Source organism: Seriola aureovittata, chromosome 10, assembly GCF_021018895.1.
Source record: "Seriola aureovittata isolate HTS-2021-v1 ecotype China chromosome 10, ASM2101889v1, whole genome shotgun sequence".
NCBI classification, from domain to species: domain Eukaryota; kingdom Metazoa; phylum Chordata; class Actinopteri; order Carangiformes; family Carangidae; genus Seriola; species Seriola aureovittata.
In genome coordinates this window covers 28290037-28317700 of record NC_079373.1, presented here as the reverse complement: position 1 = coordinate 28317700, position 27664 = coordinate 28290037, and the positions used below count along the sequence as shown (strand labels likewise).

The following is a 27664-nucleotide window of genomic DNA, read 5'->3' as shown; positions in this document are numbered from 1 at the left end:
TAATTATTTGATCGATTTTCCAACAAAAAAATGTTAACAGTCACTTAAAACAGAGGCTCGGGACCAGGGCCCCCCCTCAGCCCTTTGGTCCCCAGGACCTGTGCCCACTAGACCTGATCAGTAATCCTTCCACGGTTTCAAACAGTGTATCTTAACTAATGAAGTGAAGTAATATCTGTGAAACAGTTTCATAAGTAACAAAACCAGCAGATCACGCGCTGCTTTTCACAATTTATTAACAAAATGATAAAATAAATAAATACAAATTGATCAAATGCTCCTAATATCAACTCCTCCCCATGTTCCCTACAGTATTTCCTAAACACTGCATACAAAGAATTCATCACAGAAGAGGCTCAATACAGAGGTAAGAATCCCACCAGACCAGTCACAATGTCAGGCCAACAGAAGACACATCTGGAACAGAAGTCAAAAAAATAAACACATTCCTTTCCAAAATCATTATGAAAAAATACAAACAATTATACAAATATTCAGATTGTGTAATTACCAATTTACACATTATTCAGCACACCAGGTGAACTTTTTCTTTATTCATATCGCTACAATGCATCTCACCAAATGGAAGATAAAAAAAGACTTTTCATTTTTTATTTTTTTTGCACTCAACACACCCCCAATGGAATTAGCTGTGGATGAGGTAAGAAGCTTCAGGTGTACAGTTGGGTCCAGACAGGATGGATGATGAGCAGTAACAATGGACTGATGTCATGTATCGACAAAATACTAGAAGGCCACAATCATGACTTGATCGTTTAAAAACTAAAAACTGAAAAGACCCGAGTCGAAGTGAACTACTTTACAGGATGCTTCCAGAACAACCCGCCGCAGAGGAACTGGAGACGAAACTTTGTAATGCATAAAAGACGTCCTCAAATACAAACTGGACAGCTCTGAGCTGCAGACATACGTTCCAGCTTGGTGAATGCACACGATGCTGATGCAGAAATGAATTTCCAGATGATATGCATTGACGACATAAAAGGCTTCCAAACTGCAGTGTTCTTTGGATAAATTCACTTTTTAGAGCTTGACTAAATAGAAACCGAGGGCTTTACTCTAGAAGAGGACAGTGATACAATTTAGACATTAGGACTTGATCGAGCCCCCCCCCCACCCCTCCAACAGCTCTGCTGGGATCCCAACATTCAGCATGGTGCATTAGCCAAGTTCAAATTAAAATCGAAACGAAGGAGCTAAAACCATCTCAGCTCCGTCCATAAAACACAATGTCAGGAAGAAATGTTTCCGCTCAAACGTGGATGGCTACCGCGCTGTTCAACACCTAAACTGCAGACTTTTGGCATCAACATGCCAGAATGTCCAAAGAAAAAGGTGACTTGAGTTTAACATAAAACTTCAAAAACAAAAGCAAATGCATATTAAAAAGGTTTGACAAATCTTGTATAAAAATTTGCATAAGAAGGCATGCGTTCCACTGGACTGAGTGGACAGATGTTGCTAACTGGGTCCAAGTCCGCCCATCATCAGGGTGCAGGTTAGTTTGTTCGTTCCAAATGCACACAGGCTCCGGCTCACATGACCTGATTTAGCAAACTCATTCCTCCTCCGACAACAGAAGAAGCACAGCACACAGGGAACGATGAACGACTCAGAACAAAACACAATGAGCTCCAGAGTCAAAGTAATGGCATCCAGACGAGACTGAGATACCTCTAAAATTCAGATCCAGAGCAAGAGTCATGACTGCAATATGTGTTGCTGACAGATCCTATTTTTACACTGATAATAATACTGGTCAAACCAAAAGTGCATCACAAAACAAGTGGCTGTCACACCGAGTGAGATCTCATCATCAACAATCCCTCTTTGGAGCATTTCATCGAGTGACGACGACCAAACGACCTTCGCCAGCGTCTGCAGTGATTTTTTTCAAATGTAAAAGTGGAATCACATAAAAGGAAAATAAAAGACATTTAAGGCAACTCCTATATTAAACAACAACAAAACACTATCTGGTCAATCTAAATGGCATAATATGAAATGTATTTTCAACTTGCATTGACTACTGGCAGCCTGAGGTGAAGGGACCGGGTTTGTGCTCCAGAGTTTGGGGGAGCTTGGTGGGACGGGACAGACCAGAGGAGGGTCGGGTGGGAGGGTCATCTGGAGGGTTAGTAAGGTTCTACAAGTCACAGTGCAAGTCAAGAGACAAATATTATCTGCTGTTTGAAGAAAGGCACTCTAGGTACCTACTGTACAGAGCGAAAGGTCCAGTTTGTCTGGAACACATGTTCGGGCTCTTTCAAAGAAAAATTCGTCAAGTGAATAGACTAGATGACTACTCTGCTCTATCCATGAGTGAACACAGGTGAACATGTTGGAAAAGAAGAAGTCAACATCCACCCGACAAAGAACAAAACACAAAACAAATGGTTTTCATAGGGAGATGGGGACAGTGTTAGTTGGCATTTTCTGTTAGACTTGCATCTCTGTCCACTCTTTTCCTTCCATGTTCGAACGGCTGAACTCTTCTTTAGAGACAAGAAACATTTATCAGACAACACTGTGGCCAAACATGTGGAAACGTTACAGAGATTTTCCTCTGATTCATTTTTCTGGGATCTTCTGAATGAAGGCAGTTTGTACAGCTGATGTCAGATATGCTGATTCAGTTAGAAGAATCCATATGATATGAAGAAACACACCTGTAACAGCATTTTTCATAGTCGCCCAATAACGTATTCAACCCTTCAATTATGTGCACATTCACATTGCTATCATAGGATGTCACTACAATAAGAAAATCCTTGTATTATTTTAATATTTAAGAATTGAATCCTGCCCATAAAGTATCAAACAAGTCTGTAGCCATGCTAGCAGCTTTTAGGCTACATTAAGTGATAACATCAGCATGCTAACATGCTCACTACGACAATACTAACACGCAGGTATAATGTTTACCATGTTTATCATCTTAGTTTAGCCTGTTAGCATGCTTACATCAAGTAATTAGCAATATAATTATCCAGCTGAGGTTGATGGGAATGTCAGTTCTGCGGGTATGTTCATAAAGTTTTGAATAAATTAAACCTGATGATGGCATGGGAGAAAAAGTCAGAGGATGAACAAAGTCAGTAGGATTCATCCATGAACATCTGCACAACGGATGTTAAGATATTTGACAGAATAAATGAAAACTGACCACCTGGTGGCAATATCTGAAATATCAGAGAATCACCAAAAATCCCTGGGATACATCCACTGGGCACAACAAACATCTGTGATAGACTTTATGCCAATTCATCCAAAATCTCAACCTCATGGTGGTGCTACGTAAAAGTTAAGGGGGATAAACAAAGCCAGTAGCATTCATCCTCTGGGGACCATGAATTTAAACCAATAGATGTTGAGACATTTCAGTCTGGACCAATTGAAGAGTACCACTGGCATCAACAGAGATAATGCTGCTAGCATGGCTAAAAATGTCAATCAATAAAACAGTCAAATAATATTAAAAGTATTTTAGCAGGTTTCAATAGCTGAACCATGAACACCTTCAACTTCAGGGCAACTCAGGGGTGAACGCGTTATTGGACGACTAAACTTTAAGAAAAGCTTCATCATCGCAAAAACAAATAAACAAAATGTTCCAACACAACCAGAGGCACCGTTAATAAACAGACCAGAGTTTGTTAATGCCCCGTACCCAACAAGAAGCCAGAAGTCATGATCATTTCACCAGACAAAGACAGACCCGAACTGACAGCCACCAAGCCAAGGAATAACAGCATCACATTTCAGCCCAGACATGCTCCAGAAAGAAAAGAGATGCACTAGTCTAACTGTGAGGGGATGAAGGGGTTTCTGAGACAGCAAAGGCCCGGGCACTCCTCCCGAAAATATGAACTAGACTTGAGCCTTAATGTCAGACAGAGGTTTGTATTTCCTCCTAGAAAAATATTGGCAATGTGGGGATAAGTCACATCACAACAAAGAGATGCATACTCTGTTTAATTCCATATTAACATACAAAAAGCTCTTCAGCACTTCTTTGTAATGCAGCAAGCTTGTGCTTTAATCTCAGGATTTGTGGTATCGTCCTTTGAGATCCATCTGAAGGAGCAGGTTCATACAACAAATCCCTTCTTTTCAAGGAAAAATACTTCCTTTATGTTATTGTTTACTAAGCTCTCCTGTCTCAATCGGGGGACTTCCAATTTCTGAAATGGTAGCATCCATATCTTACAACGCCAATGATTTGATCTTTCAATACAGTAAGTGGACTTGTCCCTGCTGAATTTGGATACAACATCATTTTGGCAGTTCAGGATTCAACAGAAATGTACATAATGCAAAGATCACCACTTCAAAAAGAGGATTCCTTTTTGTGTTGTTAATGCCAGTCCAGCAGGTTCAGAAAACAGAAAGCACTTATTCTGAAGACTAGGAAGACCTGAATATCTTTTCCTATAAAAAAAGAAACACAGCCCAGGTATAGTTTGTGTGTGTTGACATTGCAATATTGCAATTTCACATTTAGTGCTCACAGTTGACACACTTGTATCACGAATGAAAACTCAATCACTACACTTGACCGACACCACTGAAAACATCTGTTAGGCTACTGCGCCTGTTCGACCTCGTCCTCCGTACCTGCTGAACACGACGCTCAGCGTCTTTTCTGCCTGAGCTCAGGGATACAGGTGGGGAAGAGATGGGTGTGGGGAGGGTAAGTGGGGTTGTTGTTGGTAGGGGTTGTTTGATCATTGTTTCAACTGGAAGAGGGCTGAGTCTTCTGTTTATCAGGTGAGGGTTGTCAGGGGTCCAGAAGGTCATTGTTGACAAACTGGAGAAGGTAAGATGATTGGGCTGGTTTTAAAGTCAGGTTAGTTTAAAGAGGTTCAGATGCACATATTAATAATGTTCTGTCTGTTTGAACCTCAATAGGTTTGGGTTGACTGGAGACGCTGAGGGAAGTGAGTTTAGACGGGGTTAGATTGGATTGTTGCTGGACTAGGGAAATTAATCTCCAGTTTTAGTCACTATGGCCAGATCACTGCTATTGGTTGATAGGAAGGATTATGTTTTTCTGTTGACTGAAAACTTTAAGTCATTGGTTGATGGGAAAGTTAGGGTTCATTAGGGTAAAGTGGGATTAATAAGAGAATGTTTTAGTCATTGGTTGTGAATTCATTAGGATAGGGTTAAGTCAGGTTGTTGTGGTTCAACATGGAGGTCAGGTAAGATTGTTATAATGTAATAATTGTTATGACAACTTTTTCAAAAACAATATTTCCCACTTCATTCAGCAATTGGCAAAGTGTGTGAAGGTGTTTAAGCCGTTAGGAACTGCGTACATGTGTTCAGACAGGACTTTGTATGAACTAGTCCATATGCAGGGGAGGTGGGTGGGGGAGGGCTGCTGGGAAAGGGTTTGAGCTGTTGTACTTAATCTGTGCTTAAAACTCAGTGGGTTAGAGTGGTGCAGGTGGGTTGTTGGGGTTCAATATGTAGGTCACAGTGGATCATTGGTGTTGAGGGAAACGTACGTTCAGGTTTTAGCCACTGGGATTAATATTGGTCTATTGCAGAGGTTCCGGTCATTGGTTGATGATTGATTGAGGTGATTGGTTGAAAGCTAGGGACAATGGTTTAAAGATGCATGAATCCTTCAAATGAAGTGCTTGTTTAATTAATCTAGACAACCCAGACCTTTCTGACATTGCAACTGTGGGGACGACTGCACCTGTCAAGTTTTAATAACTTTCCGAAATCAACAATCCAACAAGGTACTAGGATTGAAAGTGAGCACATCACCATCTCATCTCACTCCCCTTAACCACAACAGGCTTTTCACTCTGCCTGTGAGGGTGGGCATTCAAGACAATATTTTGTATAAATTAGTTTGTTTGACGCACAATGAATCCCAGTGGATTCACGTTGGATTGATGGAGGACTGGGAAGAAAGTTACTGCTATTGTCACTAATGTTTTTTAGTTGACTGAAGACCGTTTACATAGTAGGTTGATGGGAAGTTGGTGTAAGATCTGGAGAAACAGGGTTTGTTATTGACAGGGGGGGTTGGGATCATGGATTAGGGCTTAGGTTAATGAAGGTTTGGGACTGGAGGTTTAGGAGATCAGGGTTGTGGGATTGCAGAAGTTAAAGGTTGTTCACATTAAGTTCAATGGGACAAGGGGATGAACAGGTTCTTCTCAGCACTCTGTCACAACACTGCTTTTTATACCAGTAACCCCTGACAGATGTTTGGTTCCATGTTCTCGGTTGTCTTCCTACCCATGTGAACCCATCTCCCCACCCCACAAGAGAACACAGGGGCCACTATAACAGGCACACACTGGTGTGATGATGAATTAAATCTCCCTTTGAGCTTTCCCACCACTGACGTCTATCACTAATTGGCATGATGACACTGGTACGTAGGCCGTCCTGTCCCCAGCTCTGTGGGCCATTAGCCTACTTCTTCCCAGAGTCATGTGACGTGGGCTGTATATCTACCATTGACACAGTCTGACAATACAATGCAAACAAACAACATTTATACAGATTGGCAACTTCAGGGCACCGTACGGTGCAAGCAAATGTCTTTTTTTTTTAATATATATGTTTGAATTCCCGCAACTGAAGAGACATAGCATTACTTTTTATTGTCCAAACTGCTGACAAGAGCTGGCAAAGAATGCTGGGAGGGTTCTGAGGTTTTGCTGTTGTTGGTGTTGCTGCCGTCACTGTCAGTGACCTCCTCCTGTTTCTTCTCCACCGCTGTCTCTGGAGAATTGACGGCAGCCATCTTGTTCTCAGAGTTGGTGGTGGTGTTAGTGGTGCAGTCTCCTCCGGGGCTGCGGTCAGGGCAGGCCGGCTCTGCCGTACCATTGGTGGTGGCAACAGTCGCGGCCGCTGTGGCAGCTGGAATGTCAACCATTGGAGCTGTCTCAGGCTTGGCCATAACCTCAGCCTGTAGACCAGTCTCTGTGTTACCCCCTCCCCCTCCTCCTGCCCCTACACTAGGCTTGGCCTTACCCCCTGCCCCTACATCGGGGCTGGTATCTGCTGCCTGGACCAGACCGTCTTCCAGGACAGGCTGGCCGTCAGTGTCTCCTCCTGCTGCTGCTGTCTGGTTGCTGCCGGTGGCTGCATGCTGCTCTTGTTTGTCATTTCCATCAATGCTGCTGTTTTCTGATGAGCTTGCAGCTTTCACTTTCTCTACAGAGTTGGCTTCTGGTGCAGCTTCAGAGCCGAGCGCACCTTCAGCACTGTCCTGGACTCTGGCACTGACTTCTTTACCCTCCGTCTCTGCCAGAGCTTGGTTGAAGTTGAAGGCTTGGATGAGGCGAATCAGGTGTTTGACTTTGTCCAGGGAAAGCTGCATTTCTTTCTGACGAGCCAGGATGGTGTTTTTGGTCTCCATGCATTTCTGACAGAAGAAGCACAACAGGGTTAGATTTGACATAAAACACCAGACGTTATTTAGGGAACAACAAAGTCTTTTGAGATTGTTTAATAACTACCAGCAGTGTGTCCTTTCTCATAATTAACTGCAGTGAACTGAAACCTGAGTGTGGCAACAGTTGACCTCAAGAGAATATTACTGAATCCAGTATTAAATCATATCCCAATAATTTTAATCTCTTATCAAATCTATTTACGTTCAGCTTTAAACCTTATTAAGTAACCAAATGGATAAATTTGACCCAAAGGTTAGACTGAGAGGAAGAAGAACAGATGATTACTCCGTAACATCCACCACCTGTAGCTATGACTTCAACATGAGTTGAGCAGTAAAAGTCTGACAGCAGCGTGCGTCTGACCTTAACGCCACGAACCTTCTTTTCAGGTTGTGCATCTCATTCTCGTGGAAACGATATCACAGTAACACCTTGACAGAACTTCTTCAAATTTCAAAAGTCAAAGGTCAAGGTCAGTGTGACTTCTCAAAACAGTTTTTAGCCATAACTCATGACTTCACAGCAAGTAAGACAAAATTTCACACAAATGGTTAATATTTTATATGACTCTGGATAAACAGGGATGTAATCTGGAACTAGTCTGAGTGGAGGAGGCAGACAACCACAAGGAGGAGGCTCTAGTTAAATATGCATTATCTTGTATGCTAATTAATAATTGTTATTATCTATGTTTTACATAATCTGCTGTCGGAACATGTAATAGTCAGAAGCATGAACTCTGCATGTGAATAAGGTGGAGCAGTGACAGATCTGATTCGAGATCTAGATCTGAGCTCAGCAGACCTGGGTTTGTTTCAGCCTGGGTCTAAAGCAGCAGCAGCAGCAGCGGCAGCAGCAGCTCTGTCTTCATGTTGTTCAGCTGTTTGATGGTGTTTCTTACTGTTATCGAGTTGCTCAGCTGTTTGACTCTCTGTTCCAGCTGCTCTCGCTCCAGTTTCAGTTCAGAACTCCACTTCATCAGTTTCTGTTTCTCCTCCTCTTTAGCTGCAACAATAAAACAAAAGTTACTCTCCCTGTCTGCTTTGGCCCCAGCAGGCAGTTGAGAGAAGAAGAGAATCTGTTGTCACCTTCTTTGTAGGCGATGTAGGAATGAACGATAGCCAGGGTCCCGGGCCAGGGAATGGCTTCTTCTTTTTTCAGGATCTGGAGGGGAAAGCTCTGAGTTGTCAAAGAGGCTGAGACTCAGAAAAGATTTAAGGAAGACAAGTTTAGCCGCCACCCTGTGGTGAGGCTGAAGAGGAACAAGCAATGGGGTGGATGAACGTGAGATGCCAATCTTTACTAACACAATGAATGAGACAGAAGCACAAAAAAACAATACTGCATCATGTTTATGCTTACAAAGGATTGAACAGTCCCAAAGGTCAGGACAGTGCGGCAGAAGGCCAATCAACAGATTCAAGTTACAGTCAAGTACAGCTAGGCCCTGACTGGCCCCTCTCTGGACTGCGGTACCCCCTTCCCCCTGACTCAGGATCAGTCTCGGCTGCAGCGGTTACCTGATCTTGACATTTTGGACAGATCCACATGCCTTTAGGAATGGTTTTCAGGGGTGGATCCAGGCAGTCCAGGTGATAAACACGAGAACACGTGTCGCACATGAGCAACTGGCCACTGCGTCTGCACACAGTGCAGAAATCCTCATGGATGTCTCCCTGTGAGGAAGAATTGGACCAATCAGTTTCCCCGCTCAACTGAGCCCCACCAACCATCTGTGGAGAGGCAAGGCAGGGGAGGCACCGTGATCTGGTTTGGTTTAGTTTACAATTGGCCTCGTTTGGATGTCTAATGGACATGGTGTGTTAATTTACTGAGCCCACAGAAAAGTTACTTGACAGTTGGGGGTTAGGATGTGTTCTGGGTAGTAGTTATTAATGATGCTCTGGGCTACAGGACACTGTTCACTTTGTAAGGCTGAATCAAAGTAAAAATCAACTGATGATTGATGATTATCACATGGACACAACAAACTAATGGACGTGTTGGTGGAGGTCTCGGGTGCAAATGACAGAGAGCTACTGGGCCAACAGGAGTGTGTGTGACGGGGTGTCCAACCCTTGAACTGTCCGTCTCCCCCATCGTTACTTACATCCCCAGAGCTGGGGCTGGGCAGGGGGAGGGGATGGACGGGGCTGGAGGGGGAGGTCGGGGTGAGGCTGCCCAGCTCCGGGACGCTGCTGTATTTGGGTGGGCGACCTGGGTGAAATGAGACAGACAACAAAGACGGAAAACAAAGAAAAAAAGAAAGATGGAGAGGGGGGAAAACAAAAACAAACAGTCTGTATGACATACCTTGGAAAGGGAGTCTTCGTTGGCTAGCATGAGACAGGGGAGCGGTAAGGGAGGAAGAGGAGGAAGAGGAGGAGTCAGAAGCACAGACAGCAGTGTTAGTGCAGGAGACTGGCTCCATGCAAGCTGAGGCCGAGCACGAGTACAAACCTACTGCAGTCGTCTATGAAGCGCACAACAAATGGACTCGTGTCAGATTTCAACACAACTCAGGTTTAATTTAGGACCGGCCGAACGCCTTAATTGCCAAACTGACCAGAGTGTGACATCATTTCCTGTTCCTGCAACAAGACTTTGTGAAGATACAGAACTCTTTCATAGTGAATTGTTTTAGTTGGTAAAGTCTTGACCAGGGTTTGTGCAGGTTCACCAAATTAAAGTAAGTGATTGTAAGTCTGTAAGTCTATTATATGATATCCAATCTGCCTCAAACTTGGTCAGAAAATCCATCTCCCCCTGCTGATGCCATATTGTGAAAATTGTTTTCATTTAAAGGCGTGGCTATGGTGGTGCAATGGATTTTTAAACAGGAAGTGGTTGTACGTCTATCATCGTTGTCCAATCTTCCCTAAACCTGTCAGCATTTGCTTTCCACCTAGATGATGCTTCACTGTGAAACTTGTGAGTTTCCGTTGAACAGTGTGGCTCTGGCAGAGGAGCAATGTCCACATTTCACCATGAAGCAGGAAATTGATTTAACCTAAATATATATTGTCTAATCTGCCTCAAATTTTACATACATCTGATTTAGATGACATTTCCACTGTTTGGTCTACAGACACACATAGTGTGTGCTTGTTTTGCGTGGTTTCTGGCTCCACATTGTGGACAAAAATAATAATGCAAAGAAACATGCAATACATGTCGTCCATCGCCACATGGTTCAAGCCGGAAATCCTGAACCTGTGAGCGCGGTGTCCGGCGGTCGCTACGATGAATTGCTGCTTCAACCGGAAATGTACTTCCTGCTTCACAATGTGGGTTTATCATTTATTAGGGTTAGGGTTTTTCACCATTTCCCAACACATAATACTCTAACTAACTAATAACTCCTAATGATATAATTCATTGATTTGATGCGACCTGGAAACCAGCAGAAGAACAAATGGATCAACCAATTAAAAACAGTTGATTTGTATTTTCATTAGTTACACTAACTGAAGTTCTGAGGTTGACTGTGTGAAAATCTGTGAACCACCTCCCCCTGGTAAAATATGACGTGTTCAACAGTAGCTCCGCCCCTTTGATGACAACCTTCGACCCTCCATTAAACCACTGATGTGTTAACATCTGACACTGTGAGTTACACGATCTCACATCTTTGCCTTTTCTCTTGAAAGAACTGAAATGAAGGTTGTGCAGGAATTATTCAGTGTTACATGTTAAACCTCTTAGATTAGTGTGTTCCGAGCTGTGATCGCATAAAAGACATTTCATGTTAGTCCTGTTACCGTCCACACTAATCACTGTGGCTTTACTATATTGAAAACCTCATCATATTGTTAACCTGTTCAGTCCTGAGGACTCATCTGCTTCAGCTGATCTCCCCTCAGAGGAGACACCAGGTGTGAGAGATCAGCCAGATTTATACCTGTTCAGCAAGGTGGTCCACGCTGTGAGACTGCGGATCAGCAATGGCTGCAACTAATGATCGTTTTCAACCTTTAGATTGAATGATTCATATATATATATATATATATATATAATATATATATATATACACACACACACATCAGTGATGTGCACATGATCAATGTCTTACTATGTCCAACCAACAACAGAACCCAGAAAGGTTTGTTGTAGTGCCACAAATCATTTTAACCTTTCTAGACATTTTCTGGTTCAAATCTGTTTGTCAGAGACAAGATGTGTCGATGACCTCAGCTCTGACATGATTGGCTAAAACAGATCCCTCACACAGCTTCATACTAAACACATGAGACGTGATTATCAGTGACTTCATGTGTGTCTTATCAATATTTTGAGCTGCTCCAGCAGAACTCTGTTTTCAAAGAGTTTGGTTTGAGAGACCACGAGACCTGTGAAGCTAGTGGATGGATGTGTTGTTCATTGTGAGGACACTAACTTCACTTCATCTCTTTTCGTAAAGGCCGGAGAAACAAGCAGCCAGAGCTGATCCATCAGATCCAGATATTTGATGTTTACATGTGTTCATGGAGATCTGTGGGAGCCTCAGAGTCTCTGACAAACAGGTAGAAATCCGGCTGTAGACCTGAACCCTGACTGAAGGGACAGCAAGCAGCAGGAGGAATTATCTCTACTGTATCTACTGCTGTCTCCACCACCTTCACCTGAACCAGACCTCAGCTCAACGACTGTTCTACTGAATCTGAAACTGCTTCTACTGTCTCTGTACTGGTCTCTACTGTTTCTACTGGTTCAGGATCAGCTTGGATCTGAAGACCAGTATTTCATACGGACCTCTCTTCCTGGTCCCCTGGTGCAGAGGGCTGTTCAGGTAACTCACTGCACTCTTTTTCCTCTGGAAGACAAATAGAAAAACATGTTAATGACATTAATGTGATGTAACGATATTAATGTAATGTAATATTAATGTGATTTAATAACATTAATGTGATGTAATGGTATTATTGTGATGTAATATTAATGTGATGTAATGATCTTAATGTAATGTAATATTAATGTGATTTAATAATATTAATGTAATGTAACGATCTTAATGTGATGTAATATAAATGTGATTTAATAACATTAATGTGATGTAATGGTATTATTGTGATGTAATATTAATATGATTTAATAATATAAATGTAATGTAACGATATTAACGTGATGTAATATTAATGTGATTTAATAATATAAATGTAATGTAACGATCTTAATGTGATGTAATATAAATGTGATTTAATAACATTAATGTGATGTAATGGTATTATTGTGATGTAATATTAATGTGATGTAATGATCTTAATGTGATGTAATATTAATGTGATTTAATAATATTAATGTAATGTAACGATCTTAATGTGATGTAATATTAATGTGATTTAATAACATTAATGTGATGTAATGGTATTATTGTGATGTAATATTAATGTGATGTAATGATATTAATGTAATGTAATATTACTGTGATGTAACGGTTTTAATGAGATGTAATATTAATGTGATTTAATAACATTAATGTGATGTAATGGTATTAATGTGATGTAATATTAATGTGATGTAACAATATTAAATATTAGTTTGTGTGTACCTCACAGGTGTTGTGTGTGTGTGTGTACCTCACAGGTGTTGTGTGTGTGTACCTCAGGTTCAAACACAGCTCCGCTGTAAACCGGGTTGGCCGTTGTTCTCCTCTTTCGCTCCTGTCTTTTGCTCTGGATTTCTGCCGATGAAAACGTCAGAGTTTTAATTCAAAAACGGCAGCAGCATCAGAAACATGAAGAGACAGAGGAAGGATCACTCACCTTCCAAATGGTCGTGTGTTACGAGCCCCAAAGACACCATGAAGGCCAGTTTCTAAAAGAGACAAATACAAATCACCATCAGAACCAGAGACCAGAGACCAGATCCTGGACCAGCATGTGTCAGTCTGGGCCCTACCTCTGGGTTCTCCTCTTTCTTGGGTCTGGGAGCTGGAGACAACGGAGGGGTGGAGGAAGAGGGGAGGCTGACAACGGTCTTCGGCTCAGCTCCGCCTCCTGATTTAACAGTCTGCTGAGGAAGAGGAGAAGGAGAAGAAAGAAGAGGAGGAGGAGAAAGAGGAGGAGACAACAGCAGCTTTAAGTACAGAGACTGTACACTGTTCAATCAGGTAGGTCTCAGGTAGGACTCACCTTGGGCTCAGGTGTCAGGCTGCTGATCTGGATCGGCTGGGCGGGAGTCGGGTTGGGGATGGTAGAGGGGTTGGGTGCCTGGGCAGGGCTGCCGAGGCGGGTGGGTGCGGCAGAGACGGGCGTGGTGATGACGATCCCCGTCAGGGGGGTGGAGCCGGTCTTACTGCAGGGCTGTCCGTTCACGATGCGCACCTGATGGATGGGGGCCGCCGAGGGCAGGGATGACGACAGCTTGGTGGCCAACATGACGGGCCTCTGGAGCAGCTGGGGGGCCGCCATCATGGGCGGGGGAGGGGCCGGGGCAATGGGGATGTTGGTGGGTGTGGCCGGTTTGGGCCTGACCTGGTGACAACAGACAGCCAATCAGAAAACAGCACCAAGATGACCTGAGACTGCTGAGTAACACCACTGTGGAGCTAATACTACTACCAGTAATACTACTACTACTAGTACTACTACCACTTCAACTACTAACAACACAAGCACTACTACTACTGTCCCTCACAGTTTCCCCAAGGATGAAGGTGAAGCAGAGGAAGGATGAAAGAAGGATGAAGGTGAAGCAGAGGAAGGATGAAAGAAGGATGGAGGTGAAGCAGAGGAAGGATGAAAGAAGGATGAAGGTGAAGCTGAGGAAGGATGAAAGAAGGATGGAGGTGAAGCAGAGGAAGGATGAAAGAAGGACGAAGGTGAAGCAGAGGAAGGATGAAAGAAGGATGAAGGTGAAGGATGAAAGAAGGATGAAGGTGAAGCAGAGGAAGGATGAAAGAAGGAGGAAGGTGAAGCAGAGGAAGGATGAAAGAAGGACGAAGGTGAAGCAGAGGAAGGATGAAAGAAGGATGAAGGTGAAGCTGAGGAAGGATGAAAGAAAGATGAAGGTGAAGCTGAGGAAGGATGAAAGAAGGATGGAGGTGAAGCAGAGGAAGGATGAAAGAAGGACGAAGGTGAAGCAGAGGAAGGATGAAAGAAGGATGAAGGTGAAGGATGAAAGAAGGATGAAGGTGAAGCAGAGGAAGGATGAAGGTGAAGGATGAAAGAAGGATGAAGGTGAAGGATGAAAGAAGGATGAAGGTGAAGCAGAGGAAGGATGAAAGAAGGATGAAGGTGAAGGATGAAGGTGAAGGATGAAAGAAGGATGAAGGTGAAGCAGAGGAAGGATGAAGGTGAAGATGAAGGTGAAGGTGAAGGATGAAGGTGAAGGATGAAGGTGAAGGATGAAAGAAGGATGAAGGTGAAGCAGAGGAAGGATGAAAGAAGGATGAAGGTGAAGCAGAGGAAGGATGAAAGAAGGATGGAGGTGAAGCAGAGGAAGGATGAAAGAAGGACGAAGGTGAAGGATGAAGGTGAAGGATGAAGGTGAAGCAGAGGAAGGATGAAAGAAGGATGAAGGTGAAGCAGAGGAAGGATGAAGGTGAAGGATGAAAGAAGGATGAAAGTGAAGGATGAAGGTGAAGCAGAGGAAGGATGAAAGAAGGATGAAGGTGAAGGATGAAGGTGAAGGATGAAAGAAGGACGAAGGTGAAGGATGAAGGTGAAGGATGAAGGTGAAGCAGAGGAAGGATGAAAGAAGGATGAAGGTGAAGCAGAGGAAGGATGAAGGTGAAGGATGAAAGAAGGATGAAAGAAGGATGAAAGAAGGATGAAGGTGAAGGATGAAGGTGAAGCAGAGGAAGGATGAAAGAAGGATGAAGGTGAAGCAGAGGAAGGATGAAGGTGAAGGATGAAAGAAGGATGAAAGTGAAGGATGAAGGTGAAGCAGAGGAAGGATGAAAGAAGGATGAAGGTGAAGGATGAAGGTGAAGGATGAAAGAAGGATGAAAGTGAAGGATGAAGGTGAAGCAGAGGAAGGATGAAGGTGAAGGATGAAAGAAGGATGAAGGTGAAGGATGAAGGTGAAGGATGAAGGTGAAGCAGAGGAACATCTATTCTTAACTTAAATCACCTGTTGACTGTTGTATGATCAAACACTAAAGTGTTAAATGTACATTTCAGTAGAATAGAATAGAATAGAATAGAATAGAATAGAATAACCCACATGTATGATGTTTCTATCATGTGACCCGTGGTCTCTGAGACTGACAGCTGTCATATGTCTGGTAAGCCCCGCCTCCAGGAAGAAGAAAACAATCAATGCATGTGGAATACAGGCTGTGTTTGTTTGTGTGTTCCTCGACTACCAAAACTGTACCCGGTACTACCGGTACTACTGGTAGTACTGGTAATACTGGTAATACTATGAAACAACCAGAGCTCCCAGTGGCATCACTGAGCACAGGTAAACATCAGCAACATCAGTGTTTCCATTTAAAGGGTCAAAAACACACCAACAGCCAGGAACACAAAATACCAAAGAAGCTGCAGGAAAACAAGCTCTCACAACAGAAGGTAAACACACACACACACACACACACACACACACACACACACACACACACACAGGCAGGAAACCTTTAAAACAACCTGTTCACAGGTCAGTTGGAAAATTAAAAAAAGCACAACGAGAGGAGAGAGATGAGTAGAGGCAGCACAGAGCAAACAATGTTTTAGTGCCACGGAGCAAGGCATGAGTGTTTGCTTTGGTGCACTCCTGCCCTCTGCTGGAGAGTGAGTGAGTCACCTCAGGTGGGCCACACACACTGATCTGAAGGGGTTAGGGTTTGGAGGCGGGTCTTACAGGGACGCACCTGTGGCTGAAAGGTGGGTCGAGGCGTCAGTCTAGGAGGAGGGACAAACTGAGGAACTTTGATTGGCTGGGCGGAGGTGGTGGTGGTGGTGGTGGCCTGCACCTGAGACAAAACCACAGCAGATTGTGGATCTGACATGTCTGCTGCTGCTGTCAGTTCACATCTCCAGTATCTACAGGGCTGGTTCTGATCAGCCAATCACAACGCACCACCACACGTTTGTGCACAACCACAGAGGAGGTGAAGCAGCGTGTTTCTCTGACACTGATGATGGTGAAAGTGTTTCCAGTGACAGTTTGTGGAGTCTGTCCTTGTCTGTTTGGACCGGGTTCACACCGACTCTGCAGCTTAGAGGGACAGTTCACTGAAGCCTAACCCTGATGTCATCTGGTGCCACGTGCTTCTATTGGCTAAATCACAAACTCTAAAGCTCCTTTTCCACTGATCAAAAAACCCCTCAAAGACGCTCTAACATCGGGCTTCTGTCGTCAGTGGAAAAGGATTCAATCAGCTTCACACCCGGGCCACATGAGCCAGTCGACATGGCGGCTAGCAGCTCACTCTCTCTCCACTGTGTCTGTGTGTGTGCTTTGTTAGTGCATGTAATGACATCACTCCCTGCAGTTGTGTGTGTCCTCAGTCCGAACAGAAAGACAAACTCGACTGTCAGTGGAAAAGGAGTCAATCGGCTTTTCTTAGCAGGTTTACGAGTGTTTAAAAAAGCTGCTTATACCTAAAAATCTTTGGTAGAAAAGGGTGTAAAACACAAAATCTGAGTCAGGATCATGACTCACAGAAGCCTCACTGGTCCTCTGGACGCTCGTGACCTCTGTGGTTTGACACAAACGTGGCTCGGTGAGATCCGCTGGACCACAGGCCACCACTCACACCACGGCCTGCTCGAGCTCGTGTCATGTGATTAGAGAAACATCCTTCACTTAGAGCAGGGACACTTTAAACCCCACAGGTCTACAGACTACTGTCAACATGCTGGTCTACTCTACACATCACAACACTCATCACTGTCAGTAACATCAGAGGCAGGCGATGATACGTGACCGGACAGTGGCGGGAACCGAGGGTCTTACCACCATGGCGTTTTTGGATACCAGCCGCACAGGCTCTGAGCTCTGGTTGGTCAGCTTGCTGGCCACCTGCAGGTTGATGGGAGCGTTCTGCGAGTCCTGTTTGGTGATAGCTGTGGTTACCATAGCGACAGTGGCCGGGCGTTGTGGCAGGACGGAGCCGGGCAGGGCAGGAGTGGCGGCAGCTTTCAGCACCAGAGGTAGAGTCTTCGTGGTGAGGACTGGTGTGACCGTCAGCGTCTGATGAGAGAAAATATAACCCATGACACATCGGACTTAGTCACATTGTGAAGTTCATAATGCTTTTTAATTCCCTTCCTTCTTATATGAATGACATATATGTGTGTGTGTGTGTGTGTGTGTGTGTGTGTGTGTCCTACCTGCTGCAGTCCTCCAGGTATCTGCTGGCTCTGCAGCAGGTTGGCTGGTTTGATGTCGCCACCTACTGGAGGAGTTTGGACCTGCAGCTGCAGCTTGGCCTCTGGCTCCTGCTTCACCAGCAGCTCCTTCCTCAGCTGCTCCACCACCTTTTTCTGGGGGGAGGGGGGGTGGGTGGGGGAGTGGGGGGGGGAGTGACACATCTGACCTTTGACCCTTTGCTCAACTGCGTCTCAGCAACGTTCACATCACACCAATGACAAACCTTTAATCAGATTTCTTGTAGTGGTCAGTAATGAAGTTAGAGATCATGTAATTAATGAAGAGCTCCTCCTCTTCAGATCAGGTGATCAACAGATCAATATTCTGCTGATAACCAACTCAGAAACACAAAGATCCTGAGCGTGTTCACACTGTTGACCCTGTGACCTTCAGTCTGACCCTGAACTCTGTCATACAGTCACAACACAGTCACATATTCACTGCTGCAACTGACAATTCTTCATCATCAATTATCAATACAGCCGTCAATTATTTTCTTCATTGATCGTTTTGTCCATAAAAAGTTAATGTGTTGTTTTCAGATGTTTGGAACCAGTTCACATAAAAACTATCATGATCTTAATGATAATTATCAAAATGATTGATGATTCATTTACTGTCAATCAAACCAACCTGTAATTGACTAATTGTTGCAGCTCAGAGTATTTGATTGATCACTTGATCTAACGTCCTACAGTGACCTCATTACATGTCGTATTTATTCCAGGAACCAGGAACAGTTGATCCTCTGAGACCAAGAACCTGTTCAGTTTCTACATGAACACAGATCTATGATCTGCTCCTCTTCCACAGAGTTAAAGAGAAACACAGTCAGGGAAGAAGCTCCAAACCACAGTCACTGCTCTCATCTGATTGGCTGCTACACACAACATCACTAACTCATCATGAGACTGGAGAGGTAACAAGCACAGTTCACACACACACACACACACACACAATCAAAAGATAAAACCCCAACACTTGACTCTCTTGATGCAGTGACTCAGTTCACCTGAACCGTTCATTGACCTTCTGGTTTCAGACTGTCACACAGTTCTGTCTGAGCAGCAGAAACATCATTCACCACAGACTTCTTCTTCTACTTATTTTAAAATGTTCAGACACTGAAGTCTGTGACCAGTCTAAGGCTCCGTCCACACCACTATGCGTTTGTTTTAAAACACATCTCTTTTGCTATGTTTTCACTTCCTGTCCACACGACTCTGGAGTTTTCAAGTCCCGAAAACAGAGACTTTCAGAAACTCTGCTGACCCTGTTTTATTTTGAAAACTCTGGGGTTGTGTTTTATTTTGAAAACTCTGGGGTTGTATTGTAGTCTGGACGGACAAAAACTGGGATCTTTGTAAACGCCTGATTGGCTGTCATCAGCCTGGACTACCAGTGGTGAATACAACATGATGATGAATGACAGTGTTACTGACCTTGTTGTCTTTGCAGCAGCTGCTGTTCACTTACATTCTCTGTTTTAATGCTACAACTGCAGAGGAGACAATCTACTTCCTGTTTACACCGGCTCCACATGCTCAGTGTAGGTGAATGCTCAGGTATGTGTGTATTTTCAGGTGTGTTAGTGTGGACGGAGATCGCATTGAAAACAGGTTTATTTTGTCCAGTTTATAGAGACATTCATCTGTAACTGTTCACATATAGTGAAACTGTCTGATTACCAGCAGCTGAATCAGCTGTGATCAGCTGTGATCAGCTGATTCAGCTCCTGTCTGCAGTGTATCATGATGTTCAGACTGTGACACTGAAGAAACTTAAAAACAGGAGGATTCTCTATGAAGTTCTGCAGGTAGACGTAGCGTCTTTTTCTGTGTTCAACAAGAAAGACTCTGGAACCTTCAACAAACTAAAGGACTTTCCTCTATGTGTCTCGTCACTGCTTCTGCTCCAGCTGTTTTCACACCTGCACACACCTGTCCCTGTCACCTCTCACTGTATCTTTGACTCAGTGTTTTGAGTATTTTTACAGCCGACACATGAACCTGAGGACAGAGGTGTTTCATCAGAAACAGTCTCAGGTATTTCACCTGTTGAGACTCGTCCCATGTGTCAGTGATAACTCCAGGTCTCAGCCTGTCAGCAGGAGAAATGATTAGTAATTGATGATCCATAAAACAGACCCTCTCTTCAGCTCTAAAATGGACTAAAAAGAAACCAATCATACAACAATTCAGGAATATAATTAGACACTATATTGATTCATTACGTGACTAAAGAACAGTAAAGCCATAAAAACAGTAGAAACATGTAAAGCTTCAAATATTTTCCTTTAATATCTTTGTTTTGCTTCATGGTAACCCTGTGTATACAGTTTGGTTTTGTCCTTTTGAAATACTTTTATTATTTTTGTTTCATTATCCTTCTTTATACGTTGCATTTATTTCCTTTTATTGTATTTATTTATTTGTATGTATTGTTCATATTTTACTATGTGTTTTATTTCTGACGTTAATGATTGTTGCCTTAATTTTCAGTGTTTAATTGCTTTAATTAGGTGAAATGGAAAATGTTTTTCAATAAAGCATTAAAAAAGTGTATACATGGACAGAACTGTGGGACATCAAACGTTACCTGGAGGCATTTTATCGTCAATAAAAAGAATTGAAATCATAATTGTTATTTAATTGCCTTGTTACATGTTGCAAAGTCCTGATAAAGAGCGTCAAATCAGACCAGAACGTTTCTTGAATAATAAACCACAGTGAACTCAGGTCAGTGTGAACCAGTAACACTGTGATGTCTGTGACGCTTTCACTGGTCCATGTGGAGAGAACAGTAACATCAAGATTCTGATCCGAAACATGGTTTTCTACACGTTCACCTGCAAAGACCAGTCCTCTGTGTGTGTGTGTGTGTGTGTGTGTGTGTGTGTGTGTGGTAACATACCTGCTTCTCACTGAGTGCTGTGATCTTTGCTTGAAGTTCGTGGAGCTGCTTCTTCAGATCTGCATTCTGAAAACAAGAACCAGTTGGACTGGGTCAGACCAGGTCCTGGTGAACTTCTGAGACCAGGACCAGGTCCTGTGACACTACCTGGTGTAAAGTCACTAACACAACTCTGATTACAGGAGGTTTACCTGAGGGTCCTGCTTCATCTGGGCAACCAGTTTCTGTAAAAGAAGAAGAAGACACAGTCAGACCACTGACACCTACTGGTCACCATGAAGAACTACAACCAGAGGAAACGTTCAGACAGGAAGTGAAACAACATTCGTGAGGATAGAGTCTCTTTCGGATTATAAGCTCATGTAGAAGATCAGGTGTTTCTATGTCATCAATGCAAACAAAGGACCAGAGGACCAGAGGAAGCTCAAACTCCTGTCCTCTGGTTTTCACTTAGTAACAAGCTGACACGTTGAGATTCAACAGTGAGACTACACAGTGGTGCAGGCTGGATCCTCAGTGAGCTCACAGTGTCCGGGTCCGGCTGTAACTCTTGTAATCTGATTACTTCAGTCAACACATTAACAAAATGTGAAAACATGTTGATGCTAATTGTGTAAGGGTCCAGGTCCAGGTCTAAACCTGGACCTGGACCCTGAGCTGGATTAGTCCTGAAACTCTCCCAACCCACTGACCCAGGACCTGGACCCTGCTCACCTGATGGATCTGGATCTCCACCTTCAGAGCCTCCTGTAACGTCTGTAATTCCATCATGGATCCAGTCAGTCTGCCAGCCGATCGATCAGCCTACACACACACACACACACACACACACACACACACACACACACACACACACACACACACACACAGAGAGACAAGAGAGAGGTTGAAACCGCCAGTTCAACAGAAATCAGCAGCATTGGGGTCACATCTGTCGTCATGGCAACCTGAGGCACAAGCCTTGTAAGGACTTCCTGTGTGAAGCTGACCAATAACACTTCACCCTCAAGGTCAAACAAGGTCACAGGAAGTCCAGTGTGATTAAACTGGACCAGCATCATTACAGAACAACACTGACACTCCTGCTCTAAAACTATACATACATCATATAATATAAAATAAAGAACATACTGCAGTATTATTACTGTACTATTATTAATTAATACTGTATAACTTGGTTTTTACCTTAACACTGTCTCCAGTAGGAAAACCATCCAACTGAAGCATTAAAGTGCCGCTGCGGGAAAAAAGAAAACGAAAAAAAATCACATTTCACTAAAGTTGACAAGCAAACAATTCCAATATTAAAATATCATAATGTTATAATTAAAAAATACGTATAAAAATGAAACTAAAGTGACACAAGTTGTACAGAACAATTATAACTAAAACAATAACAGAAATTGAAACCAAAAAATAAACTGAAACTGAAATTAAAGTGGAACAAGGTTGACTGAGTATTTTATTTTAATTATAGTATATAGTATAATAAAAACAATAATAATATAAAATAAAAAGTAGTTTCAAATTTATTATAATTTTAAGATTATAACAAATTTTTTATAGAAGTATGTTTAAGTATAAAAATATAAAAAATAAAAACAATAAAATGAAACGGGAACAATGTAAGCAGAACAACTTTATTACAATGTCATAATCATAATAAAAATAATATAAAATAAAAAATAATTATAATTTAATTCTAATTTACAAATATAATAGAAACACAAATAAGAACTATAGTTATATTATGATAATATATTATAAAATGGCTGAATGTTCCCTTGTTATGAAACCAAACAGGTTGGAAGTCATTTTATATTATTATTATTATTATTATTATTAATCTGACAGAGGGTGATTATAATATTATAATTATAGAGTACTTAAACTATATCATGATACGAGAAAATTGACTGCATCATTAAAACACATTAAATCTAACTTACTGTTTCTGACACAAATTATATTAACTTATTAACACTGAATTATTATGTTTAAATGAAAAATAAAAAATAAATTGGTTTATTTTTTCAAATGTTGTAAAAATATTAATCTGTCAATTAAAATTTAAATAACAAAAAGTTTCATGGTAATTATATTTAAAATAATAAGATGTACTTTACTTTTTTACTGTTCAGTTGCTTTAATTTATTTATGACAATCCAGTGTTTTCTTTAATTAAAACTCTTTGTATGTCACTTTGATTATTAACGGAAACAACTTTGACTAACAGGTAAACATGCCAGTAAAATAAAACTGGTTATAATAATAGTTAATGTTCATTAACTTAATTACTTACATTTCAACTATAATTTCATTATTACTAGATGTAAACGAATTATTAAAATAAAATGTGTGAAATGTGACGTCATTACAATCATTAATCAACAACTACAATTAAACCATGAGAAATAAAAGTAATTAAATGTTATTCTTCTTTATAAATTTAAAAAGCTCTTTAAATTATTTAACTGTAACTTTACTCTTTAAATTGGTGACGTAATTTTATTATTAAAATGAAATAAATTACTGATTATTAATTAACTGAAGCACTTAAATCACATGATTATCATCAAAGTAAAAACTGGTTAAATGTCAATTGTGATAATCATTCAGTGATTATTATGATTAAAGTTCATCCATTACTGTTATTACACGTGCCTTTATTGTTATTATTATGACTCACCACCTGGCTGTGGGACTGGACTCCACCCCTCTGTGCTGCCCTGTAAAACACAACAAACACACTTTACCAAACCCATTCAGTGAACACTGATTATAACAAATTTAATCTCTCATAAATTCATACAGAATAATAAATAACAGAACTAAATTATTCTAAAGTGTAAACAACGACATTCTCTGAGTGTCGGATTTTACATTTTCATCTGTAAACGACGTATTTATTATAAAATGGCGTCAGCTGGAATAATATGAAATATGTAACAAGACAAATATTAAGATAGTGGTACTTTAACTGAACGTTCCCATGTTGTGAAACTTGATCATTTTTCTCCAGTAATTTGTTTGGATAAATATGACCTGTTATAAAGCATTTATTCACTCTTTATATCCTGATTATAAAACGATAGATAAACTCTTTTCTTATCTAATATTAAAGTGATGGTAGAAAAAATCACACTCTGTACTAAAGAAAGACTATATAAACAAAAACATCCTAGTGAAGGAAAGTATTTGTGAATTTACAGTTTTATCACCTTTATGTAGTAGAAGTAAAAGTAGTAGTTTGTAGTAAAATGTTTGTCCTTCATGAAAAGACATTTTATATTTCTTTTGTTTACACAGTATTAAAAACAGACATTCAGGAACAAGGTATAAAAATGTACTCACAGTACTCACATCCTCCTGAAGTAATCTATGAAATGTTATTTGGCCTCTGTAACTATCACATGTCACATTATCAGATTATTGATACTGATGTAGTTCAGTATTTTCTTCCTCTTCTACTCCAGACTTCTACTGCTCCACATGTCACTGGGAGTTGTAGTTTTTATATGTATATGTATATATGTGATACTTTCAGTACAGGAAGTACTTTTACTGTGATACTTTAACTGCCGTCAGTACAAGAAGTACTTTTACTGTGATACTTTCAGTACAGGGAGTACTTTTACTGTGATATTTTCAGTGCAGGAAGTACTTTTACTGCGATACTTTCACTACAGGAGGTACATGAAGTACTTTTACTGTCGTACTTTAACAACATTAAGTACTTTTACTGTGATACTTTCACTACAGGAAGTACTTTTACTGTGACACTTTAACTAAATGAAGTACTTTCACTGTCATACTGCAACTACAAGAAGTACTTTTATGTGATACTGTAACTACAGGAGGTACTTTTACTGTCATACTTTGACTAAATGAAGTACTTTTACTGTGATACTTTAAATGAAGTACTTTGTGAGTTCTTGCCAACAGGTTTGTTGGGAAATAATAAAACATGATACTCACTCAGTCACTGACACACACAGTACACCATAGTCAAATACAAAAAATACTACAGTGCCCCAACACGTACTAACACACAGGAGTACTGTGTAAAGTACATCGTCTCCCTCTGAAATGTAGCAGAGAATGGAAATACTCAAACTGTACTTAATTAATTACAGTTTTGGAGTACTTGTACTCAAGTATTTCCATTACCCAGTAAATGTACTTAGTAAGCAGCAGTATTTAAACCCTGGTGTTAACTGCAGTAACTGGAAAATGAAGTTTATCAGAAATGAATACTTCAGAAGTACTTCAGAAAAGTACAATTACTTCAAATGTAACTCCAAAGTAACTAGTAACTAATCTGTCAGACAAATGTAGTGCAGTGCAAACACAGTACATCCTCTGAGATGTGGAGTACAAGCATGACGTTCTTGTAATGAAGTATTTTTACTTTGGTGTACTTGTACTTTTAGATCTCAGCATTTCCTCCCTCATCTGTACCCAGGTACAATTTTGAAGAACTTTTCTATTGTACTTCATACTTCTCCTTCACATCACAGACATGTAGTACTTTAACATGTAACTGCAGGTAGCGCTCACCTGACTTCACAGATAAACACAGCAGTGTACTTGAGTACCGTCATTTCCACCGTTAGTTAACGTGTTGTTGTTAGTTAGTTTACTGTTTGTTGTTGTTTACTGTTTGTTGTTTTTGTTAGCTTCAGTAAACAACAGGTCCATGCTGATGCAATAAACATTAGACTTTAACATTCCTCCACTGATTCATGTGTTTGTAAAGAAGACACCCTGCAGTCACTGAGGCAGTACTACTACTACTACTACTGAGTACCTGAGGCCATGGTTACTAAGTACAAGTACTGAACATTACTACTGTTCAGTAGTTGTCAGATAAATGTGGTGCAGTAGAATAAAGGAAATACTCATGTGAAGTACAAGTAACTCAAAATTATACTCGAGTCCAGTGCTTGAGTACCAGTACTACTACTACTACTACTTTTTTAACTATATTATAAGTACCACTACTTAACTATATTATAACTACTATTACTTCTACTTAACTATACTATAAGTACAACTACTTAACTATATTATGAGCACTACTTAATGAGGCGCAGTATTAAATCCTGGTGGCTGCAGCAGCTGCTCTCTGGGTGGGACACAAGTTGTCTGGACAAACTTCCACCAGATGTGAATACATCACCAAACACTCAGTACCTCAGAGTTGTACTACTGTAGTACTGTGTTATTAGTACTGTAAATACAACTACTTAAATTACTTCAAAGTAACTAGTAACTTAATGTCATACATACACGTACAAAGCAGAATACGTGAAATGGATCAGGAGGATGAAGTGTTATAAAATGGAAACATTCACATAAAGTACAAGTACCTGAAGACTGTACTCGGATCCAGTGAGTACTACCACCACCACTACTACTACCAGTACTACTACCTCTACTTGGTGAGCAGCAGTATGTGAAGCTGGCGGTTAATTGCAGTAATTGCTCCCTGGGTGGGACATGAAGTTGTCTGGATAAACTTCCATCAGCAGCGCGTGCCGCAGCAGAGGCCCCGAAAAGGGGAGAAATGAAGCTAAAATGGAGGTTTTCAAGATGAGAGCCGTTAAGTGCTTCAGCTGCGGGAGTTCAAACACTGAAAAAGTGCTTTTTGTTTCGGCGGCCAAATAAATGTTTTATAACCTGCTTATTAAACCGCCGCGGTCGGTTCTGGACGCTCGGGCTTAAACATCCATCCGACCTGCCTCGGTGCATCCTCGGTAACGGTCGTGTATCGGGGGATTACCGGGCCCCTGAGTGTGTTTGGGGGCTGAGAAAATCATCCGAACCGACCCTCTCTCTGCCGACATTGCTCCGTGAGAGGCTGAGAAACGTTAACCGAGAACAAGTGGATAACGTTAGCTGTAGCCGCTAATGCTAACCATCCTGTTAGCTGCGCTGGCTAACGCTGCCAGCCACGCTGATAACTTACACCGAAGATGAATAAAACCCGCGGGCCGCGATGTGAAGGGAGAGAAAAAGACAGAGGAGGTAAAGAAACCCGCCCGGGAACAGTCCCAAAAGACGCCATCTTTCATGAATTATGACACCGAGCAGGCGTCGGTGGGTCTAAGTTATATCGGCCCCTTGTCCTCCAGAATATCAACTCCTAGAATAAGAAACAGAGCAGCTAAACACACAGAAACACAGTGAGCAGCGCTGAATGCAGACAAACACCGGCCGCCAGCTCACACACCTGCCCGCAGACAGCCGCACACACACCGGCACAGGCGGACAGAAGAGGACAGGTAAACTTTGACAACAGAGAAAATTAAAGTTATGAAATTAAAAAGCCCCAATGTGCACTTACTCAGCAGCAGTCCTCCTCTAGATTAATTAAATATATATCTATAAGAAGCCGATCCACGGTGGAATAACAGCGTACAAAGAGCCGGGCCGCCTCCTTCCCGCACGCCTCTGCTTTGTTGCCGTATTTTATGTTTAGTTTTAGTCAAATTTGTGTAAAAACAGAGAAACTGAAGCTACAAAACAAGAAGAACTCTTCTTCAATCTCATTCAGCTCAGCCTCAGCACAGCACAGATCCCTGCGCTCCGGAGCTGGAGGAAGGGGGACAAAAACTACTTACCCGTCCAACTAATGCTCGTTTATCCGCGACAAAGCGTTTGATATTCGCGTGTGTTGTTGTTAAAGTTGCTTAAATCGAGCCGATCAGCTAAGCAAGGTGCCGGGAAAATGTGTTCGAAAAGCGGACTACTTTTTGTGTCGGTGCGGCGAATTTATTTCACTTTGCCTAAGGAACGGCAGTGCTACGACTCCCATTGCCTAGGGAAAAAACCCGGATGTAAACTCAGTGAAACTCTATGGAGAGAAAGTCAGCACACACACACACACACACACACACACACACACACACACACACACACAAACACACACACCATGTAACTCAGCAGAGCAGCGGAGCAGTTTGTTGTGTTGCTTT

General features: G+C 41.7%; 1 protein-coding gene across 10 annotated transcripts; it reads right to left on the bottom strand.

Moving 5' to 3' along the window:
- Window positions 1-219: 219 nt before the first annotated feature.
- On the bottom strand, window positions 220-27273 carry phf21ab (PHD finger protein 21Ab). 10 transcript variants are annotated; one of them, XM_056387021.1, is made up of 19 exons: window positions 27034-27273; window positions 23374-23413; window positions 21870-21921; window positions 21399-21488; window positions 20876-20908; window positions 20685-20750; window positions 17732-17884; window positions 17355-17591; window positions 16267-16368; window positions 13583-13924; window positions 13350-13463; window positions 13214-13265; window positions 13028-13131; window positions 12204-12264; window positions 9765-9787; window positions 8972-9127; window positions 8540-8615; window positions 8353-8456; window positions 220-7420 (listed from the first exon to the last, which is right to left on the bottom strand). In XM_056387021.1, the coding sequence occupies exons 3-19, from the start codon at window positions 21909-21911 to the stop codon at window positions 6644-6646; spliced, it is 2532 nt and encodes an 843-aa protein (XP_056242996.1). In that variant the 5' UTR covers window positions 21912-21921; window positions 23374-23413; window positions 27034-27273; the 3' UTR covers window positions 220-6643. The 10 variants fall into 10 exon arrangements, with proteins under 10 accessions (XP_056242996.1, XP_056242992.1, XP_056242999.1 ...); XM_056387017.1 differs by lacking the exon at window positions 9765-9787 and adding an exon at window positions 9562-9668; XM_056387024.1 differs by having other exon boundaries at window positions 13052-13131; window positions 27034-27271.
- Window positions 27274-27664: the final 391 nt, after the last annotated feature.

Excerpts from the sequence above, each read along its gene's own strand:
- phf21ab (XM_056387017.1), bottom strand. The coding sequence starts at position 21,911 with ATGCTTCAGTTGGATGGTTTTCCTACTGGAGACAGTGTTAAG. Across the intron at positions 17,885-20,684 it reads CAGCACTCAGTGAGAAGCAG|AAAAAGGTGGTGGAGCAGCT; the intron begins GTATGTTACCAC and ends CCCTCCCCCCAG. Across the intron at positions 16,369-17,354 it reads TATCCAAAAACGCCATGGTG|GTGCAGGCCACCACCACCAC; the intron begins GTAAGACCCTCG and ends GTTTTGTCTCAG.